Below are 27852 nucleotides of genomic sequence, written 5' to 3'. Positions count from 1 at the left end.
GAGACTCCTAGTGGCTTGTGTGCCAGCACTGTAAGAGCACTGGGCACTACCAGCTTCTCACAGCAACAGCTCACAATGATTGAACCTCTGAAGTTCTCTAACTCACTCACCAACCAACTGAAGTCAACTAACTGTCCTGCTTATAACATCTCGATACCAACTGCATGGAAAACACCGTTCTCTGTTACTGTTTATGGATTTTTGCTTATTAACTGTCACCTGTTTTGTGGTCATTGCCTAATAATGAGTCTACATGAAAAAGTATTTAGGCGGTGAGGTGTTCCTGATGTTTGTTGGTCATTATACCAAAAGAAAGTTACGTATTATTGTAAGAATAAGAAGACTCAAGCTAATACTCTTTCAAACGCCCAAACAGAATGTCACCAAATTTCCCAAGAAGCTACTCATCCTGCTAATATACACGATATCAAATGTGCATTCTGTTAATGTCTATGCAGTATTTTTTAAGACACATGCATCTAATTGGCATTTGCTATATTTAAATGCAGTCCAACACACCACACCATACATATTCTAAGAAGCAAACTTGTACTATAATTAAACTCCTGATGCAGTAGAGTTCATGTTTTTGTTTTATACAAATATATCAGCAATTATGAGGTTGAAACAGATCTCAAAGCCAAACATTCTTTAATGTGATATTAATCAGAACTGCGGTGAGCAGAGTCATTCTTCAAAAGGTGGTAGTAACTCAGATAGCAAGGCAGACTTAGTGACAAAGAGAGTAAACATTAATAGCCTCATTATTAAACTCTTTTTAAGATATAAAGCTGTGTTCTCAAGTCAAATAATAACAATGATACATTATTGACAAATTTTATAACTTAGACACAGTAAATCTGCTTATATTGATTTTGTTATTATTTATTGACATCAAATACTACTGTGTAAAGAGTAAAAGCATGTACTGAAATTTGCAATACAAAAAACACTTGAATAAAATAAATCTTTTACTTAACAGGCCTTTATTTAATAAAAATAGAACAAATCATTCATCACTCATCCACCATATTGGCAGTATATTAACAGTGGCAAGCACTTGTGTCTATTTCAACTTGTCTCCCCAATACTCTTAAGGAATGATTCAGCCTCTTGGATCTGCTGTTCCATCCGTTCCTTCTGTGCAGAGCTGACTGGCTGGCGAATTTTGGCTTGGATGGAGGCAATAGTGGTACGATAGCCTGTCACATTATGGAACACATGGACGTGCTTCTCACCACCAGTCAATACATATTTTCCCAGAGAGTCAAACAAAAGACATGTGATGGACCCTGTAACGTAGAAACACAGTTCACATAGCTCCAGAAAGGCAACCCACATCCCCCAGTGACAATGTCAGCATACCCATGGTCATTCAACACCTCATTTTCAGCACCAAATGGATATATAATTTATTTATTTCATTCTCAACAGACTTAGATGAAGCATGAAATTGTTCTTGTCACCTGTACCGCTTCTTGTATCCAAGAGGTTCAAGTTTTGGCTTAAGGACTATCTATCTAGACCAAGAGTTTCTATGGCCTTCCTTAGTCCCTAGAGGCAAGTGCTGGCATGGTACTTTAACATATGCCATGACCAAGGCCTTCCAAATCCTTTACCATTCATCATTCACATCATCTTATTGTATGATACAGTTAAAAAGTATCATTATGTGATTGAAAAAATCAATGAGTCATTGTAATGTCACATGTCTCACCAGAATAGATGTTATCAATAACATTGTCACATTTTCCAGTCTTAACAGAATAGAAGGCAAGAGAACTTCTGCTGGCAACAACCACAACTTCCCCATTTGGTGACATGGCCAAGCGTGAGGGGCTGCCAACATGGTTGTACTTCCCTGTCGACAACAGATGAGGGTCTTCTCCTTTATCATACTCAACTGCAAGACATTAAAAAAATATATACAAACCTTATTTGAATATGATTTTAAAATCTGCAGAAATGAATCAACTCTCATTGTCTACAAACATGATGAATTACCTTCTTCGTCTGATCTTTATTTTGTATCCACATATTGTCAGAGGAGGTACAATATTCCAGGCTGTCACAGAAATTTCATGGGGTTTAAACCTAACTCCAATCCTGCCTTAGTATGACCCTGTAGGTAGCCATTAATGAAACAATTTGATTCAACAACTGGGATTATAGCTCACGTTACACTCCAAATTCAGAACAGAATATTATATTTATAGATGTTATTACAAATTTAATGTGGAATATTCATTCAAGACTCAAATGATACTTTCAGGACATACTGGGCAGTCAAGGCTGTCAATTTACTTCGAGGCAAAAAGTGTTTTTTAATCTTTGAATTGAAAAAAAAGTTTCTGATAAAAAGTCTGTTTATATACAGGGTGTCCCAGGAGGAATGTGCCAGACTTCGGGAGGGTATTCCTTATGTTAAAGTATGCCTTTATAACCCAAAACACCTATGTCCAAAGTTGAACGGTTACAGAAATAAGTTACGGAGAAAAGTGTGTCTTCTGCCGGGTCCATGCACTGTACCTGTCAGCTGACAAGTCTTATTGATGTCTGTCCTTGAGTGTGGTGATGACAGCTCACACTAGCCGCATACACTCGCATACCAGAATGCGCAGTCAGCCATGTTATGTCAGTGCTTGCCATTCATGTGTCATGTATAGTGCTTGGAACCCTAACAACATCTATGACATGGCGTGCGAGTTTTTTTGTAGTTCACTTTAATGGCTTCATGTCACTCACAAGTTAGTTTGATGTTACGTACATTAGTAACATTACAGAAAACACATATTCCTGCCAGTTTTAATATGTATTTGGTAATTAACAAGTGTGTAACACCTGTCAAAGTTTCACACCTCTCTGGCCATTATCTCCGTAACCATTCAACTTTGGACATAGGTGTTTTGGGTTATACAGGCATACTTTAACATAAGGAACACCCTCCGGAAGTCTGGCACATTCCTCCTGGGACACCCTGTATCCTCTCATGACTAGAGCTCACAGCACAATTATTCAAACTGTAACCCCAAACATAAAACTCTCGTTATGAACTGAGTTCTTCATTATGTGAATGAAAAATTTGTCTGAGTTACTGATAATTTTACACTTTAACCTGTACAAACACTCTTTATTATATGCTGTTTTGAAAAATCTGATTTAATTTTAATGTACTTAACTAATTTGGAATAAATTCAATTAATAGCACTTGCTTCATGAAAAGTTAAACTGTTCCGTATAGTGTGAGTGGGGAAGATTTTTCTTATTTCAATTACTTATGCCCTTACATATTTCGGTCTTCAGAGACCATCATCAAAGGGACACCATTACATCAATACAGTTGGAAGTTACTATTACAATATATGTTCTGGACGTTAAAATATATACATATAATATTAATAATATACAGTTGGGTATAAAATCTAAAGTTTTTTTTTTTGCAACTACAGCGGCTGTTCCGATACATTAAAATAGTTGTAACTGGTTTCTTAAGATTTTATTGGAATTTACAAACCAAGTACTCTCGTTATGTAGCTTCCGCCCTGACCACACAGAAAACGCGTTTACTGATTGCCTAGCAACAGTCCCTGCACGGACTGCCCTGTTGCATGACGTCACAGCCTAGTGGGGAGGGGTGTTTACCAAGCATTGTTATGCAATGCACACTTGTTGCTACGGATATTCCTATGCAACGATCTCAACAATTTCCATTGTTTCGAGGCTCAGCAATGGACAGCATATAACACGCCACAAATTTCATATTGTAGCACCTTGCAGCAAATCACTTAATATCAAATGCTGCTGGTTCTACCAGCTTACGTGCAACATGTCATTCTATAAAACTTACTAGAAGTAATTCACTTTAAAAGTTTTACACATTGAAGTTTTAGTAAGTTTTATAGGAAGATATGTTGCACATGAGATGGTGGAACCAGCAACATTTGACACATAAATTGAGGAATACCTGTAAGTAAGTAAAGGTATCCCTGTATCAGGCCTTGGAGGCCCATAGGGTTCTGAGATGTTGAGGTTCCCACATTTTCTAGATAATCGGCTCAAAGATGTCGGCAAGGTTGTCAGCCTTACGCGCCAGCTGCCCTTTACCCTCAAGAATATTCCTGGTACTCGTTTTTGTTAAAGGCTGAGTCGAACCCAGGGCCACAGTGCAGCTGGAAGGATTAGGTCAACTGGAAAAAAAAAAATCCAATGACCTCATCGGGACTTGAACCCGCAACCTTCAGGCTTGTAACATAGTGCCTCGACCAACTATGCTACCGCGTGCCCCGAGGAATACCTGTATGAGAACAAAGTAAATTCATGCACCTAGTGCAGCATAACATGTGACATCTGCAAATTTAAAACTAATGTCATCGATTCTTTTCAAATTTCAAGAAAAGAAAATCAATTTTTGTGTACTTAGGCTTCAGGGTGGAATTGTTCTTTACTTACTTTTGGTATTGAAGGCCCTCCATGTCCCATCTTTAGACACAGTTACCATATGAGATGAATCAGCACTGAAGCCAACATCATAAACACCTGAGGAGTGGCCAGTCAGTTCAAATGCACGGGAAAGTTGTTGAAATTCACCTAATTTTGAAAATTTCACCTCCCACACTTTTACATCTGGATCAAAACCTGTTAAGTTAGACAAGTCAATGTTACAAATTATATAACAATTCATATAATACATTCTTACATTCTAGATGCAATGCTCAATTTATGCAAAAGCTAAACAAGATACAGTTTAGGGCCTCAAAAAATAAAGAGAATATACATTTTTATTATAATCATAACAGTCCTCTTAATGGTTCTTAATTAATTTATGTTGCCACTGTAATATAAAATAATAAAGTTTAAAACTTTACTGGTTTCCCCTGCCAATCTTCATTCAACCAATTGCTCCAGCATCACCCTCACCTATCATCTGGGGCTGGTACAATAGGCCAGAAGTGGCCGCAGTACAAATGACTTTGTCCCACCCCACTAGCAATTAAAAAATAGACCTAAGACAGATAGTATTATTCGGAATATTAAAGAATGAGGATCTTCATGACTTAAACATGTCACCCAATACTGGTATGGTATCAATATCTGGAAGGTTATAATGGGCTGGACATATAGCTTGTATTGGAGAGGCAGGACATTAATACAGAAATTTGATGGGAAGTAGACAACTGGAATTCCAAAAAGATAAAACATTAGGATGGATCTAAGGGAAAATGTGAGAATGGGTTGTGGATCAGAACCATGTTTCATGGCAGATTTTTATATTAGTGATACTGAATAAGCAGGCTCTGAAGCAGAGAGCTAGTTTAGCCTTAGTTAGTTAGTTCGTTATTGGAGAGGGTGGGTTTCCCCATGCACTTAGACCTGTATTGGTCCATTGTGCTTCCCTCTATGATTTCTACCAGTCTCTATATCCTACCGGTACTGGTGCTTACCATCAGTCCCGCCCAGCCAGAGAGACTGGCTCTACTAGCTGAGAGGTATCTATAATGCTTCCCCCATCTACCAGAGGTATTAGAGACTGCTGTTGGGTGGGAAACGTCTGTAATTTGGCTCAGTGACCTCCTTTGGAGATATGAGGTTCTTTTACGTGCTGTAAAGCTACGACACAGGACCCACGGCTTAAGGTCCCTCCCAGAGGACTTGTTCCCTGAATTTTTCCGCCCTTAAAAATTCGACTACCTCCGCCGGGTATTTGAACCCGCGTACTACGAGTCATGAGGTGGGAATGTTACCTCCAGACTACGGAGGCCGCTTAGTTTAGCCTTACTTCAAAAAGCATGCTGCATCACTTTGGAACTGTTACCTGGAAAGGGTTAATGTGTAAGGCTCACACAATGGCTCTTGAGCCACTCACTGTGTGCCATGAAGCTCATTGATATTATAAATGGTAAACAAATGCAAGAATGGTTTATTTGAGTGTTTGTGTGTGTTCTTGATCTCCAGTTATCATCCCAATCCTCCAGATTCAGTGGTTTTGCCATGGACTAGCCTCCTGTGCAAATGCAACCATTTCAGAACGCTGGGAAACGATCCCAAGGATTAAGAGAACATTACAATTTCCTTCTTATGCACCCTTCCATTAGTAACACTTCTTGCCATTTGGTGGCAAGGCCAGGCCAGGAATGTACTATACCTGAAGCAACTACAAAACGAGCACATGGCGAGATCCGGGCACACATTGTGGTCATGAGGTAGGTGTCCACCTTCGCCAACTGCTCCCCTTTCAAGTCCCACAAAATCAAATCATTCTTCTCAGAGCATGACATGATGTATTTGCCATTGCAAGCAATGCCAAGTCCAACCACATCATCCTCATGATGCTGAAAAATAATTATTCAGTAATGCACAGTGATAAAAAATATACAAGTGTGACTGCAGATCAGTTGTTTAGTGGTCAGCATGATAGATTAGTTCCAGATTGTGCCTTGCCAATTTTAATTTCTAGCCAGCCAGTCTAAGGAAAATTTGGTTTCGCTGTGGATATATATAATGTTCTATTAAAAATGAATTAAAAATGTATGTGAAACAGCACTGAAATTCTTCCATTTATTCCATATAAACCAAAAGTTACATCAGTTTAACAATTTCACTGAAAAAATAAAAAATATTACTGCTAGACATTTTACTCTGAGGGACTTAGTTCCTTTGCTGTACTGAACATAATAATTACACACTCCTCTTATACAATAAAAAAAAAGTTGGGGCCCAATGACCTCAGTTCAGGAACATGAAGACTTATTCTTACCTTCAGTAAAGTAAGGGCTTTGGTAACACTGCTGATCCAACCATCAGGCTTTTTAGCCACCTTATACACTTCCACCACTTTTTCAGCATTTTTGTGTATAATGAATGCCTTAGAATCTGGACTCCATTTAATAAACCTTGCATGGTCATACTCTATATTGATTCTCAGAGACTTGTGATCTTTCTGATTCCAGTTCTTAGTGCTCCATATCAAAACAGCTCGATCTGAAATAAACGAAACATTGGCTTAAGAGGCTATGTTCACATTCTTACAGTACACACAATTTCCATGTGTGTTCTTTATAATTTTATATAATTCAGTGGTGTTCATTTATTGCAGGCACAAATATAAATCATGCAAACCTCAGTTACGATGTTCCATGGCTGAGATTTAAGCAAGGCACTTCAAGAGCAGAAACAGACACATCAACCCTGAGCCGACCTGATCAATTCCATTAGAACTGAACTTGCAGGTTCACAGAAGACAGAGGTAATATTATGCACTCTAACTACTTGACAGAATATGTAATTAATTCATGAAGTAACTACTTGAGGCATTCAAAGAAAAAGTTTTTCACTGCATACTAGGTTAGGTCATGTAATATGTAAAATTTCATTGTGTATTACCTGCTCTCGATTGGAATACCTGTCTGAAGTGTGTAATGATATATATTGGTTTAATCAATTTTATTCTCATTCACCACATGGCGGTGATACCTGGAATAAACGAATGCCTGATTCCTGGTTTCTTTAGTGACAAGATGATTATGTTAATGAATTGGAAAATAAATGGTTGGAAGCTGGGAAGGTGTTATCAGCATATTTCATGGCACTATATTTACATATGCCAGGGGTGGGGGACTGCCAAAAACACCGAGAAATCTCACCAAGATAGCTGGTCACTGGTCTGAATTTTCAATCTGATATCCTGAAGAAAAAGCAAGAGTGCCCAACCACTCATTAATGAATATGCACATACTCAGTAAGTTCTGGCTTTTGTCAGGGGGCGAGTAACAGGGAATGTACACAGAAAAATACATAATGGATGAATATAATATCAGTAAATTTGATTTGTTTCATTTTGGTCCGTCTCACTAACGGTTACAATTATAAAAGACAAGTCCATCCAATGTGACTATTTCAGTTTTCTCGCTTGATGATTTACTATCCTTACATGTTTCGATCCATTTGGATCATCTTCAGAGCACCAAACACTTTTTTAGAAACCACTATCACAACAGTTGTCATATCAAATACACATGTATTGTCCAAGTATACAATGTTCCATCTATCAGTCACAGCAGCACAACTGTTGTGATAGTTAGTGGTTTCTAAAATGTGTTTGGTGCCTCTGAAGATGATCCAAATGGATCGAAACATGTAAGGGTAGAAAATCATCAAGCGAGAAAACTGAAATAGTCACACTGGACAGACTTGTCTCTTATAATTATAAAATCAATAGTTTTCAGAGCATCTAATGCCATTCAAGTCTTTATGGGTGATCATGTCAAAATGGAATAAAAAGCTATGGGACCTTCACCATGTCTCACTGAAAGATAGGGCACACTAATCATCTCTCTGCATCTTCCACACTAAAACATGGAGGCGATCAGCTGTGTGATAAGTGTTTATTTCAAGCAACTATTTCAAAATCTGTACTAAAGAACTAAAAAAATAAAAAGGTCTGGATAAACTTGCCCTGGCCTTGAATCTGGTATACCTTAACTGCAAGTTATAATACTGCCTGGGCTTAACTGCTCAGTACAGACATACATGTGAAAAAACAGTAATTTCCTGAGGTTCCTCCAAAACTTTGGTAACCACCTACAAGACTGCAGTGTCATAACACAGACCACAACGTAATAAATACTGAGTTGAATGAAATTTCTTTGTATTCTGAACCAGAGAGCCATATCATAATTCTTCTTCTTCTGTTAAAACGAAGCAGAATATAACCAATTAGTAATGACATTTTTAGGTCAAAACAGTTAGTATTTGAAATCACTTTTGCAACAAGCCTACTCAGAGAAATGTCTTTTACAATTACTGGCAAAATTAACTAACACATCCCTCACGTGTCAACATATAAGAGGATATACTCAGTCTCATACATATAAAAAGAAATGATTAGTACTAAAAATCTTCCTGTGTTCGCTTCTTAGGTTAGTTACTTAATCACATGAACACTGATGAGATCACACAGTGCCAAATGAGATGGGATCATAAACAGTACAAAGACAAGGATATGGAACGTGAGTGTCAACATACTCAAATGTACTTGCCTGGAAATTTTGAGAAAAGCCCTAAAAACCTCCAAGGAGCTGGCAATCCAACAAAGAATTCAAACCAGATATCTCCAGAACACAAACTCTACCACTACACCTACCTGCTTGGTGCCTGCCACTTGCGTTGAAAATTTTGTTGTTTCGATTTCATTAAAAAAATGGCTCCCTAACCAAAGACACCTAAAATACTGGGTAAATCAGATTTTCAGCTAGGGCCCATCTTCATTTTAATTACGATACAAAATGTACGATTTTTTTGGAACAAAGAATCTCAATACTAGCCATTAAGTCCATTAACAGTGTATCATGGATTAAAGGTAAAGTTGTCTCAGTCCAAAAACATAAAAATTAGAATATACAAAACTATAATTTTGCCTGTGGTTCTGTACGGGTGTGAAACTTGGTCTCTGACATTAAGGAAGGAACATAGACTAAGGGTGTTTGAGAACATTTGGATGAAGTGACAGGAGGTTGGAGAAAACTGCTTAATAAGGTGGGCATGGCATGTAGCATGAATGGGGGAGACGAGGAATGCATATAGGATATTGGTGGGAAAGCCAGAAGGAAAGAAACCACTGGGAAGACCAAGGTGTAGGTGGGCAGACTATTAAAATAGATCTTAGAGAGATAGGATGGGATGGTACTGATTGGATTGTTCAGGCTCAGGATAGGGACCAGTGGAGGGCTCTTGTGAACATGGTAATGAACTTCTGGGTTCCATAAAATACTGGGAAATTCTTGAGTAGCTGCAGAATTGGCGGCTCCTCCAGAAGGGCTCAGCTCCATGAGTAAGTCCCAGTGATTAATTAATTTAGCAAAATGCCAAGAAGGCATAAGGGGGGACTGGAGGTATAGCTTCACTATTTTTGACCTCAGCACTATATGTAGTGCGTAGCTGCTTCGTCCCTGGTACATGTTGCATAGGACACTGGGTGGGCTCCAGAACCTGTCCGGTTACTCTGGATAGGAGAAATATCTTGGTCTGCCATGAAATGAATCTGGGCCATCCAACCCAAAGCCTGTCACTATATTGATTTCTAAGTAGTGTGGTTTATCAGGCTTGAAATAATAATGCCCAGGTACATAATATACCTAAATTCAGGTAGCAGAACATGTGGATTCAACATTATTACAAAGCCTGCTATCAGATTTTAGGTCAGTTCCATCCACTGTGCACTCTTGACATATTTCCCTTAGATTTGTGTGAATGTTATCTTCCTGCTTCGTTCCTAGTCTTTCCAGTGGCTGTTTCTCATGTTTCTCAAACAAAATTCTGTATATGATGTCTCCATACCTCAGTTACATGTACAGTCATGCTCACCACAGCATTTTAAACATCAATATCCTACCATACCCAATGATGTACACACAGTATTTGAATTATACTGAAATTTAAGTCATCTACAGAATATCTCTATTACGAACTTTGTTCTTTCAGGTTAGTAACTCTAGTACATCAATTAATTCTATTTGTCTGTTGGTTTATAATGTTGTGCCAATGACACAGGTTGCATAGCACTAAATGAGGAATGGAAGGTGTGCAATGCTCACAGCCCATTACCCCTACATTACCTTTAGGGACTGACAAAGTTTACAAAGCTATATTAGGTGGTGGTTCTTTTTCATCTCATTTGGGCCAAAGTAAAACAAAACCATTCATGACAATCTTTGTCAGTGAAAACACACGTTCACGATGAGATCTGAGGTTCTTGGTAGCAAACATCCAGACTACAATCTAGGATGTGGGGCTGTGTACATTGATAAATAGGTTGTTTCCTCTAAACACAAGAGGCAGCAGGTTCCTCTAACCTGCTGACTAAATCTCTCATATGAATATAATCCTGAAACTTTCTGGTGTCTGTGATCAGGATTTTTGTCTCCATATCAAAATTTCAACTGAGGGCCTCTTGTATACAAAGCAGATCTGTGATGACTGGTAGTAAAGAAAAGATTTTTAATTTGTTGATTGGTTCCATGGCTCTGCAATTCACGGTGACTGGGGTGCCACTAGCCGTGAAGCACATACAAATTTTGCCGATGAATCAGGATGCCTGACAACTGATAATGTTCAGAATGAAGTAGTTACATCAGACACCACCTTTCATTGGATGGAGTGAGACATTGTGAGTTAGATGTGGATTATGTGAACTCCAGTAGCAATCATTTTGCATATTTATGCATTCCTGCAAGTGAAACCACATTACATCAGAAAAGAATGTCAACTGCGGAATGATCTCACCTTCAAAAACAGATTATAGAAAACAACTGCAAAAATTAACCCTGCTAGCTGGATTGCGCATCTGCAAGGCTCACGTGGATTACCTATTTTATAGGGTCTAACTTTCAGCAACTGTGTTGCCATCCTTGCACTGGACTTTGACACTCCAGTCTCTTGAACCAGATGTTTAATTGATTTTCTGTTTAAGTCTGGCCCCTGTCATCTAACTTCTCATCAGTAAGCACTAGAGGCTTATGTTTTTGTTTCTTGTCTATTAAGAGATTCCACTGTTCCAAGTTTATTCACCAAATTCTGAATTGTCTGTCTGGTGGGAACTCTTTCTTCATGGAATTTGTATCACAATTTTTGCTGAAACTTTCTAGCAGATCCATACTTCACATAGGTGTCATACAGAAATACACGTTGCTCTAAAGTATATTGCACCATGACGTAACACACTGCTGAGAACAAATGGGTAATGGAGCTGATAACTGCTGACAAATCATAATCAAACTCCCACATATGAACTGCACTACTCACCATAAAACATGCCATCAAGCAGGCCATAAGTTAATTCCTTCCTTTCATTCCATCAGGCATACTGATTTAACAGCAACATTCATTTGCACCTCACAGCTGGTGGTGCACCAGTCACTGTGAAGTGCAGAACCGCAAACCAGCCCCCCAAAAAATCTGTATTTTGTATGAAGGGAATGCATGAATATGGAATGATTTCCACTAGCTTCACCAGTACACTGACTATGCTAGAGGCTGGATACTTTGAAACAGGGTTTGATTCTTGTCTGGAGCAAATTGTTTTCTTTACATTGTCTAGTCCAGCTGTGGGGCCTATCCAGACTGCGCTCTCATTGGTAGTGGGTGCTTTAATTAAGCACACAGACAACTTCACCTTACAAATGAATCACTAACCCATAAGTGATCCAGACATCACTCGAATAAACAAATGGGAACTAACCCTGTAATAAATGACACTTTATGCTTACATCTGCAAACTTTACTACTGCTCAGGATTTTCAAAAGTAGGATTGTTTTAATTTTTAAAATTACACGTAATTTCACTGACTGTGAACATACAAAAATATGACAAAACTCATGAAATGTGGACACAATACATATAATAAAAACTTGCATAAACAAAATCACATGCACAACATACAACAAATACTTATTACAAGGAACAAAGACAGTACCTCTTTCTTAACCATAAACCCATCATTTAAAAACCTTGTGGCTGAACAGAAGTTATGTTCAACTTTACAGTACAATACGTAGGCTTAAGCTGCAGGGCAACCTTCTACAACTGATGCCAAATATCAGCTATCTCTTTCATAATTTCTCAATTACAATCTGATTTTCTACAAAAGCATGGTCAAACTGTTTTGCAATTTCTTATCCAAGCATGGTTCATGGGTCACGCAGAATTTAATTTATGCACCTGCATTGTTCAGGTCCTGCACACCTTTCCAACTTCACTGTGTCTGACCAAGGTCAGCATCAGAAGAGTGAGAGATCTGCAAAAAATAATTATCTAGACCACATACTTCTTTAGTACTGCTTGCAGAATAGACATATCATATAGATGCAAGATTTGAGGTTTTCATGGTGGTGACTATGAAGAATGCCATCTTCTGGGATGTGGTGCCATATATACTGTGTGAACCTACGTATTGGAGGAACATAACGCCACCATCTTCAGGGTGACTGCAGCCATCTGCTCATGCTGGTTCCTTGCTTGTGGATTCTTCTACCCTGAAGGTGGAGATGATACGTCCCTCTGAAACATTGACTCACAAAGATCTACACGGTGCCACATCCCAGAAGACTGCATTCTCCTCTGAAACAAATGCCTAGAGGTTATGTGATTCTGTTCACTCACTGAGTAAGAGGTAGTGTTTTGAGAGCTATCATCCTCAGGAACGTTAAAAGCATTTCTGATAAAGAATGCAAAACTGTGACCATATAAAAACTTCTGACATTCTTTCATACATTAAAAGATTAAATTCATGATAAAACTCACCGAGTACAATAATGAAACAAATACCCTTCAATGTGAGTATACAGAGAAGGCTTCCATAAAAATCACTAGCTACAACTTAGTAAATGATGGATTCTAAGGTTGTAATATGCATGGTAGGTGCAGCCAGAAATAGCCATGTCCTTTGAAATACAACTAGTCGGACAGTAACCATTTTCAACTATCGTACAGAAACCACCACACTGCATTTGAACAATCACTATTAATGCATCAACATTTATAAGCCACATTATTTCTTATCCAGAAATAAATTATATCTGGCCTTTTGCTCCTTATGTAATGACTTAAAACACTTCCCTTCCAGTGAACTGAGGGGATAAAGCAAGTGCTGCCACAATCTGCAGCAAGCCCTCCACAGATGTTGCTCTCTACTGCAAGTATAATGAAATTCCCATTTATGGTTTTTCCAAAGAACAATGGAAGAACATTAAAATGAGAAAAACCTCAAATTGAGGAAATTAAGATTTAGATTGATTTGGAATCACTGATATGAAGAACTTTACATCAAGAACTCTGGCCATGTGTAGCACATATCTTTAATATTTACTGTCAGTAAAAAATACGCTTCATTTGCACATCTCTATCAAGCTGCACACCTGAGTCATTTCAGTACCAAAAATATCCATTCTACCATGGACACATAAAAAAGGAGATATTTTTGATACATATAATTCAGCATGGACATGGCTCCACTATGGTGGTTCATATACACATAATGCTGTTAACAGAAAATGTGGAACGTCTTCAAGCTTTTCTTCTCTCACGTGTGCATAAAATATTTTTGGATTTTTATATACAACCTGTCAGTTCTTATCCAGAGTAGATACTAGGCATGTAAGTAAGAGAATTAATGAACAGTGCAAGACCACAAAACTGGGGCCGGGGCCAGTGCCAGTAACCCCTTTTTTATGGTTTGGCTGGAACCACTGTAAATTTAAGTCAAAACAAATCAACTTACATCACATCACATTCAATTACCTTGTGTGCCAGCCTTATGTACGATAAAAAGTAAAGCTATCCCTGTTAACAGGCCGTGGAGGCCCATAGGGTTGTGAGACGTTAAGCGTCCCACATTATCTAGACAATCGGCTCAAAGATGACGGTAAGGTTGTCAGCCTTACGCACTTTACTCCCCAGGAAAATTATTTAATTAATTCCTGGTACTCATTTCTGTTAGAGGCTGAGTCGACCCCAGGGCCATAGTGCGGCTGGAAGGATTAGGTCCCATGACCTCATCGGGACTTGAACCCGTGACCTTCCGGCTTGTAGCATAGCCCCTCAACCAACTACGCTACCATGTGCCCCCTTATGTACGATAAACACAGATGAACTTTCAAACAAGAAATATACATGGAAACATTTTCTGGCAATAGTAATTGGAACTCGAATTAACCACTTTCTGTGCATAATGCTATGGACTATAGGGACATTAAACATTTCTTGTTGCCCTTAATATATTAACAGTATGAAATACATATACTCACAGACACACTGCACACGTGTATAAAGATCATTTAATTAAATGGTATGATGCATCAAGATTTAAATGCGAAGGTAAATTTAACCAAACATTCAAGCACATGTAAATGAACAGTATAAAAGTTATCAGCACACTAGGATATGGTCATCACCACTATTAAATTCTCCATGAGAAATATTATTTACTCGGAGGTAACAAAAAGCAATTATAATTAACTGTAATACTGGAAACCATTTTAATATCACAAATCTTTCTCACACGATAGAACATCCTCCAGACAAATATCATCTTCCTATCTAATATTTTGTATGTGTAATGACTTCATCTCCTGTTCTCACACACTATGCTACACTGTTAAAATCTGAATTGTACAGTTTCCAAGTTGACATTCCACTGTTCTTAAAATTCCAATTCTTTTTCCATATGAACTACATACATGCACCTTTAATTACTGAAGGGCAGTAGTGAATGTACGACAATTCTTAAATTGATCACCATCTTGGAATGAACATCTTCATAATATGTAGTAGAGCATACATTAAGCTTACATAGATTCAGACAACTCTGTTTCCTTTGCACAACACATTCGGCTTCATAACACCTTGTCACTCACCGACAGAAACATACATATGTCTCTCATACATACCATAATAACACAACACAGTCCTGACAGATCTTACTGTGGAAGCGTGTGATCTATCACTGTGCAAATCTATCTTTTGGAAAATGATTACATGGATAGGAGGAAAACTGCACAATGGTGAATATAATTTAGTAAGACAGCACTTTCTCCACTAGAGAACAGCATCTTGAGTTCAAGTTATTTTAAAACCGAATGAAAAAAAAAATCATAAAGTGTTTCTACACATTACACAAGTACAACATGTGTCGAACAGGCCTCAAATAGAAAACTGAATAGCCCAAATCAGTGATGTTCATATTTTCACTAGCAAATCAAAGAAGGAGAACTCATCATTTTGCTAAAATGGACTGCACTACTTTCAAATGGGTCTTGGAATATAAAGGGTTAATAATTTGGATTGATGAAATCCAAAATATTTAACTCTTCAAGCATGACCTACCCCCAACAAGCCACTACTTCCACATGATCATGTCTCTCACACTGCTCTTTCTCAAGTGTGTGGTTCCAGTCACTCCTGACATTGTGCATGCTCTGGAAGGCATAGTATGGCTGACAATCCATGGTGTTGCACATGCCTGAGGGGTTAATCCAGTAAACATTTTGCAAGTCACACTCAGTTTTGATAATCGGGGCCTTCAAGACAAAAACATGATTTACAACCTTTTATCACTGCTACTTTATTCTTTACCTGTCCCAAGGAACAGCACACTGACTAGCATGTTCTGTCTTTGTATCAGCATATGCGCATTATTCATTCTCAACAGAACAGCAGGAATGACAGATGCAGTACACATCCAAATATTTACTTTCAAACTGATATATCAAACTACTTCAGATCTTTGTTTTAAATATTAGCTGCCACTATATAAAGTGTATGAGTATTCTTTTCTCACTGCAAAAAATACATTCCTACAGGCTAAATCACACGCATAATAAACTCACCTAGTACAAAAGACTGAACCAGAAAGATGAACTCCAATTATGAACATATTCTAGTTCTCAATGATAAAAAAAGAAGTATCTCACCAGACTACAATTCTGAGACAAAAGAATAATAAATGCGAACAGAAATACTTGAGCATTTAGCATGTAACTGCAAAATGTGGCGCCCGACTTTCGAGAATTGTGCGGAAATCCCTTCTAATCCTCCACAACATCAGCTCAATACATGCACGTGCATCCTCAAAGCTATCATGTCCAGATGAATCCTGCTGGATTTTCCTCTTCAAGAAACAACCAACCAATGACTTAAGCGAACGGCGATATGGAAGCCCATAATAATGAGGAAATATCACAGATGTGTCAATCACAGTGCCATGGATAATACGCAAGGCACGGAGGTCATTCTCCAGTCCATGACCCACAAGGATAGTGTCAGCATTTATGAAACCCATTAAATCATTCTGAACATCCCGTAAGGATTTTGTGGCATGTTTACTGAGATCACGTGCAGTGATGCCTGAGAACCTTGTGTTATAATCTATAATAAAGTTTTCTGGCCTCACCAAGCTGTCGTACACTAGACGCCCATCTGTGGCCACCACAGTCACTTTTATTAGCTCAAGACCATGAGTTGTGAAACACATTTCACAGTCTATTGCATATACCCCAAAATTCCCATCAGGGGGCGGAGTCTTACGAAGATGGGTTCGAACATAGCCGTCAAAGGGACCATTGAACCCAGGACCAACGCCATTCCACACGTGTAGTTTTCCACTGGTACATCCACGTGTATTCGGTTTGCCTCTACAGCAACTATATTCAGTACAAACTGTCATGGCACCCATCTCATAGGCCCCTGGCCCTAATACATTCTGTAACTTACCCCAATGATACAGGCACTGTTCTTGAGTTAAATATTCCCCATCCATTGTCACAAAGAAACCACGACCACAACGGACGCACTTCTTTTCATCACTACTACTCAACTGTTCTTGGAACTTGCTCTTCAGTGGACTCTTTGATGCTTGTTTCTCCCCTACATCCTCAGTCTTCTGCAATATCACACTTAAATCCTCCCCACGGCAATTCAAATGTCCAAGTGAATCAGTGGACTTTCTCTCAGTACCTTTACACAACTGTTCTTCACAGTTGTTCTTATTATCATCGCTGCGAAATGCGGTGATAACTATGTTATTGTTCTCATGGTCTTCACGCTTCACATCTTTGTCAACGTTCCATTCAATAGCAACTGAGGCATAATCGAATCCTGCAGGACCTCTGTCTATCATATTTGATATATACATGGCACTGTTCACTCCTTGGGACTCCCTTGACAAACTTCCATCACTGTAATAACATGCTGTTCCTTTAGACTGCTTGGCACTCATAGGCACAAACTCCTGAGCATTGACATCAAAGTGGGAGGAAGTTGTAAGTGGATGTGAGTATACAAGGGCATATGGATTAGGACCAGTGTTGGCAGCAGGGCTTTTGAAAATAATTGCTTGCCCAGGATATAAGGAACTCTCTACAGGATAGCCTAGAGCTAGAAGCTGGTCAGGACTGAGGATATAATGACGAAGGAACACTGAAAGGTCACTGTCGTTTAAGTTCAGCTTGGCATGCTGGCGTAGCGCAGGGGTATTGGTGATGTGGCGCTGGTTACTGTTCCCATCTCCAGAACTGGCTGACCGTCTAGCCCTGGCTTTGTTCTTCTTCATGTTGACTGCTGAGACTCCATTTTGATTTGCCACTGGGGAACCATCATCTCGACGAACACGATTCTTCTTCTGACGACGGCTCAGATGAACTCCTTTGCCATTCTCTTGAGGGCTGTTCTCTTTGCTGCCTTCACTCCCACTGTACTGCTCACTGCTACCCCCACCTCCACCTGGATCCAGTTCCTCCGAGTCTTCAATGGTGTGAAAACAAAACCATGAGACAAGGGAACCAACAATCACCAAATAAGTCTTACTCACTGGTACTGGCCACCGGTGCCATCCCTCCTTGCACTACACCAACATGCTTTCATTCATGCAAAAATCTTTCAGCTTTCAAGCCAGAAGTTTCACAGTGAACATATAATCTTACAAACAGAAATTATTACTCCCTGCACCTAAGGTTAACAGAACTCATTCATTTATGGTTTAGCCACAAACTATCTAACAACCCCAATATTACTGATAGTGATAACTACTGTACACAATGGCCACCAAGATCACTCTGTGTAAATCTGGAAATGTTAACTATATACTGACATAAGGTAACAGTAAGAGAAACAAGAAGTCACACATGAGGCATTAAACTCTGAAAAGAAATAGTAATACTGTAAATGATGTACACGGCAAACTACAGGTACAATAAAATGACAAGGTCATATTACAAAATTATGAAGTTGCTGGCCAGGAAAGAAAATGGCTTTGGCAACATCAGTGAAATGCAAACAACTCTATATCAGTGCATGTGTGATAAGGAATTGTTTAAAAAGCAAACATATGACACTGCTAATATGTAATAAAGTAAATGTACCACCAGAAATACACGAGAATGTAACAATCTTCGGGAAATTCACTAACTTTCTGAGTATGCGTAACTAATCTGGTGATGGGGCTTACTTTTATCCCTGCTTAGAAATTGCTGATGTTAAACTCATACTGCAGACTTCAGAGAAAAGAGAAAAACACAAATTCATGTGCATCAAAAGCCAAAAGGATGTTATTATAACTGTAAATAATGTTTAATTCTTATGATATTAAAGAAACTATGTGAACATATTTATTTTGAGCAAAATACTAAGATGACTGTAATACTTTTGCATGTATGTCTACCAAATTCTATGAGAAATCCACTTATTGAAATTCTCTTCTCACAGCTGAATGATTAAATTCAAGGGATGCTTGCTACCATTCAGTTCAGAACATTCTGCCTTCATGGCTGACATCTAAAAATGTAGAGATTAATCTGCAGAAGTTATAATTTTGCCTTCTGATACATATGGGTATAAAAGCTGGTCTCTTGTATTAAGAGCAGAATAAAGATAAGATGGGCACACAGCATTCATGTAAGGGAAGAGAAACATATACAAAGGTTTGCCTGGAAAGCCTGAAGGAAAGAGACCACTTGGAAGACCTCGATTCATTAGCTCAGAATAGTGGCCAGGTGGTGGGCTCCCATGAACACGAACCTTTGGATTCTATAGAGAGAAAGGAATTTCTTGACCACCTGTGAACAACTATTAGCTTCTGAAGATCAACTCTGCTCCATGGAGTTAATTAGAAGCAAAGGAACACTATTATAGCACTTTTTTTTTTTTGTGTAGACATGGAATTTACTCATCTTCAGTTCAGCATGAAAGCTCTGCACTGTGTTCAATATCCATCACATGTATGTCTACAATACTGGATAAATTTATGATGGCAGAATGCATTAACTTTTTACAGTTTAAAGGGACACTTTGTACAAATAATTCTGTTGTGTGTTAAAACCAGCACCTATGTGAATAAAATCTTGCAGCTGTTTCAGAAAAAGGTGCTGAAATTACTAACTGAATGTAACATTTTGTTATGAAAGCTGTCTAGAAGATATCATAGATCAACAACAGAGATGAAGGTCATCTGTTCTATTCCAGCAACAAGATCTGAATCATTTCTGTCTGGCATTCTTGGTACCATCTACCTGCTGGTTTACATTGATACAGCTGCTTCAGATTAGCATATTTTCTATGGATTTCAGCATTACTCACTATAGGTCATGAAGCTAGGCTACAACTAATACTGCATTATTTCTATCAGTAAGTGTAAGAAAGTCATTTGCAAATTATTTGATTAAGTTCCTGTTACCATTAATTTTATATAGTAAGACATTATCAAAATGTCACAAAACATTAAAAGCCTGCAGTGTGTTACACAAAATGAACTGCTAATCTGACACTGGAAAATTCAACATGATTACAAATTTACAGGCATTTAGCAGGAACATGTAAGCTTGCATAACACATGATCACAGATTTTATATACTGGAAAATTTCCATGCTATTAAAAAGTTTTTTTATCCCGATCTCCTGCATCACATCTTTCACTTTTCAGCAATAACACGAGTTGAAATAATTTTCATAAAACATGAAATCAGATTAATGTGTATCTGTCTAGCATTTTTAGAATATAACCTGAGCTAGTGGTTCTCATTTGAATAAACATTTCTACCAATGATTTTATCTGAGACTAAATCTGTACTGGAACAAGAAATTTCACTTGAAAAGGAGAATGCACTGTGCAGTTAGTAAGTGACACCAGAAACGTGCAAGTAGAGAGAGTTAACCATAATATAAATGAAATTAAGGTACCAGTTCTTCCTTCACAAGATTCCCTGAAAATTCATTAGTGTCCTGCAGTAACTTAGAGACTACATTAAAAGCACATTCAGACAGGAAAATAAATAATGTAAGATAAAGTAGTAAAGAAGATTTTTCAGGTATACTGCCAAAGAAGGATCTGCACTTACTGTTTTCCCAGAAGAATTTTTAATATTTTTAAATGTCCACTAAAATTCAAAATTTTTACAAATTCTTTGCATAGAGTGCACAAAATAAATGGATAATGAAGAGTTCATGTTTTTGTTTCACCTCAAAATCTATGGCAACAGATTCTGATGAACTTGTATGTTACACAAATTCACTTGTAGTGTACAGTAGCCATTTTTAACCCCTACTTTACATGCAGCTTAAAACGATATTCACATTAAATTCCTTAAAATGGCACATCAAACAAAAATGAACACAGTAAAAATATAGATATCACATACGCTGACAAGTTTTATTTAAAATATTTTCTGACATGGTGAACATTCACATAAAAATAACATCTGACTGTGCAATGCAGAATTGGTTGTGTGACTGATTCTGCAAAAATAAATTTCATCTGCAAGAGATGAACATCAAGGTGAATGAGATGCAAAGCGAAGAAAATATGCACTCCACTGAAATGCACCTTCTTACGCCTGCCACTGTCCAAACAGAGGTATGCTATCAAATATGAAAATGTCAAATTACAGTTACAAATTCATTCAAGTCTGCAGAATCCTTCCAAATGTTGACTGCATGTACCAACTAAAAAGAGAGGCACCATTTCTTTATATAAAAAAAACACTACTTCTGAAGCTATACTATACAAGTGTCACATGCCAGTGTTCCATCAGGAGTACAGTTTCCTTTGCTCTCAATGTAGATAACTACGAGAACTTCAATTTAAGCCAGACAGCACCAACTGCATTGTGGTACGAGACTACAATTCTTCCAAATCATACACCAGAAAGGAACAACATATCAATGCATACAAAGGTAAAGGTGACCAAGCACTGCACCATACCGGCACAGCAGTAGGCTTGTCAACAGACAGAAATGAGTGGTTGGTGTCATATTATAAGTACTGTAAAAACTTGGGAAATTGCCCCTAGTATTCAATGGCTAGAACACAAGTTGGACTTTGCAGTTGGTTTGAACATGATGGCATGGTGAGAATTTATAGCTTTACATGCATTCTGACACCAAAATTCTTGTTTCTCACGTATTTAAAATCTGTATCTCTGAGAAGTGGTTGATGTGTGCAAAACCAATTAAATTTATGGAGGAAGAGGGCAAATGTAACTTATGGTGGAAAATGGAACAATATTTATTTTGAATAACAAATATATACTGGCAGCAACATTAATTCATACCAAGCACCTAAGGAACAACTGAGGAAATGATGGGTTAGCACTTCCAACCTTTTCTGCTTAGTAAAACAAGCAGGGGACATTGACTTGGGGGGAGGGGGGGGGTAGAAGTGGCACTGATAATTTCATATGCTGCAACAATTTTCTAGAGCTCCATGTGGGAGCTCCTGCTGACAATGGCAAAAGAATGGCTGAGCGATGACACTGACATCTGCCATGTGGAAACAGTTTCTATTAAATCTCCAAACGGATGACTCTGTCAACAAGTAAGCTGTTGGTACAAGGGAAGTTAGAAAAACTTAATCCGTTATGGCACAGTGATTACTATATGTACCACATGCTTTATGAAATCCTGCATTTTTCCCTAACAATATATCTGAGCATTTCATATGATTCAACCCCTCCCCCCCCAAAAAACAAAGTTATTTCCTTAAACTGAATTATCCGGTTGACATTTCTAATCAAAACACTGTGCATGTCCTGTACAGCAGGAACTACATTTTTAACTGTTGTTTAGATGTACTTTGTGCTTCAATGTTATAGCCCATGTATTATGCTTTTGATGCCACTAAAATAACAACACATTTCTTGGGGAAATTTCATGAAAATTCTGTATTATTTTGCTGCCAGACTGCTGGTTAGTATGTACCCAGAAGATCCTAAGATTGGCCCTCTTGACAACACTTTTCATGGTTTTCATCTTCAAGTAAATATTAAGATGGTCGCACATTTCAAGTTGCTACCGTAAGCTTCTCATGCAGCCCTCTGGATTTATAGCCATGCAGATTAAACTCCTTGCTCTGGAAACCCTCAACTTACCTTTCTAAACTATGCAACTAGCAATCATAAAATCATAATTTCACAGTGTCTGTCTACAATGGTTCACCTAACTTACTACCTAATGGGTATTAACAAATTCTTTCCTTGAACACTCAGGCTAGTAAGCATTGCTTAAATTATATGCAAGAAGTAAGATTTGAAAGTTTTCACGGCAGTGACTATGAAGAATGTCGTCTTCGGGGATGTGGTGTCATGTATATCTTGTGTGAACCAACATTTCGGAGGAATGTCTCAGTATGACTGTTTGCAGCCACCTGCTCACAATGATTCCTCACTCACAGATTCTTCAACCCTGAAGATGGAGGTGATACGTCCCTCCGAAACGTCAGTTCACACAACATCTACACATAGCCACATTCCAGAAGACGGCATTCTTTATATGCAACAAACTTAAATACCAAGCCATCTGCTTGGTATGTCCCTCCGATTTTACTTCTTCAATTCTGTGCTTCAAAGGGTAAATTTATTCTATGGCGTCATGATACAAAGGAGATTTTGCTGGGTGAAAACACAGGAACCACAGAGTCTGTCTGTGTCTGCAACCTATCTTTAGTCCAGAAGGAACAGAGGAAGCCTTCTTCCAGCAACATTATGCAACATGACTTTATGGCTTTGTTGTTTTGGTCATAAATACCTGGGAGAGTGATAAACCTGCATTAAATGGAAAACTGTCCAAGCAAAAATCACCAGTTCCTTTGGATTTTCATTGCTAGCAAATTTTACCAAATATTTACCGACCTTCATGTTATAAAGTTAACTAAGCCCTTAAATAATAAAATCCAGACTGTTACTTAGGCAATCATAGGAAATGATTTCAAAATAAAAAACTGTCACAAAATTTGGCACAACATTACAGAATGTGTTTAAATGCTGGAGAGACAACTGAGGACAGGCATGATCACCATGTGGTGAAGTGGCAGTAAATAACAGAACACTCAACACTAGTCAATGGGAATACATTCTTTATCACCATTATAATAAATGAACAGATTGATTATTTGAATACAATTAACAAGTACTTTGTTACTTCTCTTCATATATAAAATGTATTCACATGAAGATGGGCTATGCTGGAACTGGTCTGCACAGGCCTGGCCAAACTCTTTAAACATTCAAGAGAGATGGAAAAAAGTGTCCCAGCCATCAGACATTACAAAGCACTCACTCCCTCTGACACAAAACAAAACAAAGAAAATATGTGCCCCTTCTCCATTTTGCAATTAGGCTAATAAGAGAACTGGAAACTAACAACTGAACCCTTTAACTTGCATGAAATTTGTGAACCCCTGAATGATAGGGCTGGGGGAGAGCTTTATGGAAACAGCAGTGAACAGTATATATATATATATATAGCAGAGAAATGTATCTCAAATTCAATAATAATCTACAATACAACACATGTATATGAAAAATAATAATAATACATGGCATATTAATATAATTACTGTTTCTAGACATTATTCAGTGTCCTGCGTTTATTTAAAATACAATGTTTCAGAGAAAGGATTCTGTCTCTGTCTTCACGTGGAACCTACTCAGTTGCACCCAACTGTCTAGAGACAGGGACTAGCTCTATCGACTGGGCCCAACTGAGTAGGTTCCATCTGACGATGGAGTCAGAATCCAGTCTGCGAAACGTTGTTTTAAATAAAAACAGGGCGATGGATAACATCCAGAAACACAATAACTGTGATAATAACAATACACCCCACAAACTATCCTTCAAAATGAAGAAAGTCGTCTTCTGGGTTTAGGCGCCGTGTATTCTTCGTTTTGGCCGACGTTCCTCCGAANCCGAAACGTCGGCCAAAACGAAGAATACACGGCACCTAAACCCAGAAGACTTTCTTCAGTCATCGCCGTGAAAACCTCAAAAATTACAAATCCTTCAAAATGTTTCCAAAGTTATGGTTATTTATATTTTTGGAGCTCTACACTATTTTATGTGATAAATCCTTACCTTCTGCACAAGTTGCTAGGAATTTTCCATTACTGCTGAAATCCATATCTAGCACCTCCCCGCTATGACCCTTGAGAGAAGTCAGTAGCCATGGATGTGAAAAGCTCTGCTTAGAATCTCGAACCCACTTCTCTGAATGTTTCTTCTTGCTGGATTTCAGGCCAGAACTCGAAACATCTCTCTGCTTCTCCTTCTTTGGCACTTCAGGTTCTGCACCTAGAACAAAACATTTCTTCAGCACTAGAACAAAAGTGTCTTCACTGCCACCATACACTATTAAATCCACACTACATTACTCTACGAACACAAGTTGTTGTACCCTCCACATCTGAAGTAAATCAAGGTACAAACTCTGACACCCATAAAGGGCAGAAAATATACCAACAGGATAACATTTACTAGAGCAACCCATATTGTGTTTCACTTTCGTGAAAAAGCTCATCCCAGCTCCTCAACCTAAGAAGTCCTATAAGTCACATCTTAAGTTTTCTGGACAGACTGCTTGACTGTCCTACAATATAAAAAGCACAATATTCACATGTATTAAATGTGAGGTATGCTCATAATGTTCCTTACATTTTAAGAATGTGGTGCCAAACTTTCTGTATCAACAGTTTGAGATACGGCTTGAACTCATCACATTCCCTATTAATCTTATTTTTAAAGGGTTCTACCTTCTGGTATATGATGCCGTGAGTCCAGTGAATCAAGGGACTACAGTGTTACATCCCAAAAGACAGACCTCTTCAGTTGGTGCTGTGAGAACCTTAAATCGAACTCATTTTCTAAACATCAAAATAACAATCTTACAACCAACGGTGATAAAACGTATAAATCTCGGTTTTAACAACAACAAATATTCACCTTCCGACAAAAAGCCAACTCGTACGTGCTACCCATTACTACAAATAAATCATGTTTCTGATTCAGACTGGGCACTGTAATATATAGCTCACAGTTTGCTCCTTTTTATCATTCATTCATAATCCCCATACAAGCTTCCTTATTCGGTAGAATTTAATAATAATAATGATACTTTAAACTTCGTAAAAATTTGTAATTAGGAACGATATGCATTGTTATGGTCGCGTCTGAAACACGTGGTCAGGCTCTCAACCCATGAACATAAATTATATACTGGTCATTAAGAGCATGGCATACTTCACCGTAATATTCTGTATAACATGGCGAAAGTATGCCCTGTATACATTTCTCACAGTAAAGGAAGTTAAAACGAAAATCAACTCAGACGCTCCCCAGTGCATGTCGCTATTATGGAGATTTAAAAAGCAATCGATGCTTCTGACGCAATATATCCGCAATGGCGAGTTCCTTACTTTTTGAATCTTCTCCTTTTGAAGACTTTAACAAATTCGATATGTACACTAAAACCAACACTGTAGCTCCAACTATTAATGTAACAACAACAACTGGATAATCGGCAACTCCTGCACCGGTATCCGCCATAGTTCCCTGCCCCTTGCAAAACTAACTGACAAAGACACAGGGACCGACTGCTCTTCTATGCAACACAAACACTGCGATTGCTGAGAAGAATGGCGGGAACGAGGTCGGCAGGCAGGTTGACTAGCGGGAGTACGCTCGATGCATGCCGGGCTTCACCCCAGTACCGCTATGAGCCGCTGCTTGGAGCTTCCACGTTGTTCGCATCCTCGTGGAGTCACGACAGACATTTACAATGTGCAGCGCTCTTCGCACTCTCACTGGCCGCGTGTCCTTTACTCGGCAGAACATTGAACGTGCTACCGACCACACTACTACCTCGCTGCCAACTTTGCACGGACTGACTCGTAGAGACTGCTTTCGCGCGTCATTTTCCCGTGCCCTTGCGCGTGACGTAAACGAGTACACCTCGTGCTAAGATGCGTCATAGAACACGTCATTATTCCTGTTCAGAGAGTCCTTGGAAACGTACTACTCATGCGTTTTACACTAGAACCCCATGTTATAAATGCAAACAAATAATAATTATAAGAATTATGAATTAAAAATTAAGAACTTGAATTTCGCATGAAATCCTCTTCCAAATTAAGTAACCTTTACAACCAATATCAACACAGTACTTCGCGTGTTGCTATGGCTCTTAGCAATATGCAAACACATTACAGGAGGGTAATGTTCAGAGACCTAACAATGCTGAAATTCATATTTAGATAAAACCAGTCCAAGTTCAAAGCACCGAGCTAGATGGAAGAAGGGGGGGGGGAGAATTAGGGCGTTGCACCGATATAACGGTGCTGTTATACACTCTTCTTTCTATCACATACGAATCGAGTTCCTTGTTTCATTGTTATCAAGCGAACTGCGCTTATCGTGGGCATTACACTGTATTCAGCCATCCACACAAAGAAAACTAAAATTCAGGAAGGCCTAGGTTGTTGTTGACACTTCATTTTTAAAGCAACAGAACTCAGCCCGGATAACGCATTTGTATGCAACATTTAATACAGAAGATGCCAATGCCCGCAGCATGAATATATTCTGTTTCTCACAGTGCATTTCAAAAATATTAAAATAATATTAGGGCTAATATTTTTCACAATTTTAGGAACAGTCTTAATAACCCAGTTACTTTCTCTTTAATTCTTTAATTTTAGTATTAATTATTTTCAACTTGTTATATTGTCCCATTTCAGTGATTAGATGCAGGGTTTTGATCTACTACTGATTTTGCTGGGTACTTATTACTCGTAACTACAAATAGTTGCAGCAGTTTAAGGTCTTTCATTCTGGTCCGTCACACTAACCAATTAACAATCAAGTTCCTTCCGTCAAATGTGACACTTTTTTAAGTTTTCCACCTCGTCAGCACCTGCCTTACATGTTTCGGCTCACCACGGAGCCATCATCAGAGGCATTTATAGTAGAAAAAGAAATCACCAACACACAAAACTTCACTTTGTCCAAGATAGCCACGTTCCAGTTAATTAAAATAATTACAAATA

General features: G+C 38.3%; 1 protein-coding gene across 2 annotated transcripts; it reads right to left on the bottom strand.

The window, feature by feature from the left end:
• Positions 1-746: 746 nt before the first annotated feature.
• On the bottom strand, positions 747-26685 carry LOC111864328 (transducin beta-like protein 2). Of its 2 annotated transcripts, XM_023851506.2 has the most exons (7): positions 26224-26685; positions 24887-25102; positions 6755-6978; positions 6143-6329; positions 4450-4635; positions 1718-1903; positions 747-1292 (listed from the first exon to the last, which is right to left on the bottom strand). In XM_023851506.2, the coding sequence occupies exons 1-7, from the start codon at positions 26351-26353 to the stop codon at positions 1072-1074; spliced, it is 1350 nt and encodes a 449-aa protein (XP_023707274.1). In that variant the 5' UTR covers positions 26354-26685; the 3' UTR covers positions 747-1071. The 2 variants fall into 2 exon arrangements, with proteins under 2 accessions (XP_023707274.1, XP_023707273.1); XM_023851505.2 differs by lacking the exons at positions 747-1292; positions 1718-1903; positions 4450-4635; positions 6143-6329; positions 6755-6978 and adding an exon at positions 15213-18289.
• Positions 26686-27852: the final 1167 nt, after the last annotated feature.

Source organism: Cryptotermes secundus, unplaced genomic scaffold (genome assembly GCF_002891405.2).
Source record: "Cryptotermes secundus unplaced genomic scaffold, Csec_1.0 scaffold216, whole genome shotgun sequence".
NCBI lineage: Eukaryota > Metazoa > Arthropoda > Insecta > Blattodea > Kalotermitidae > Cryptotermes > Cryptotermes secundus.
This window is presented reverse-complemented; position numbering and strand designations above follow the sequence as displayed.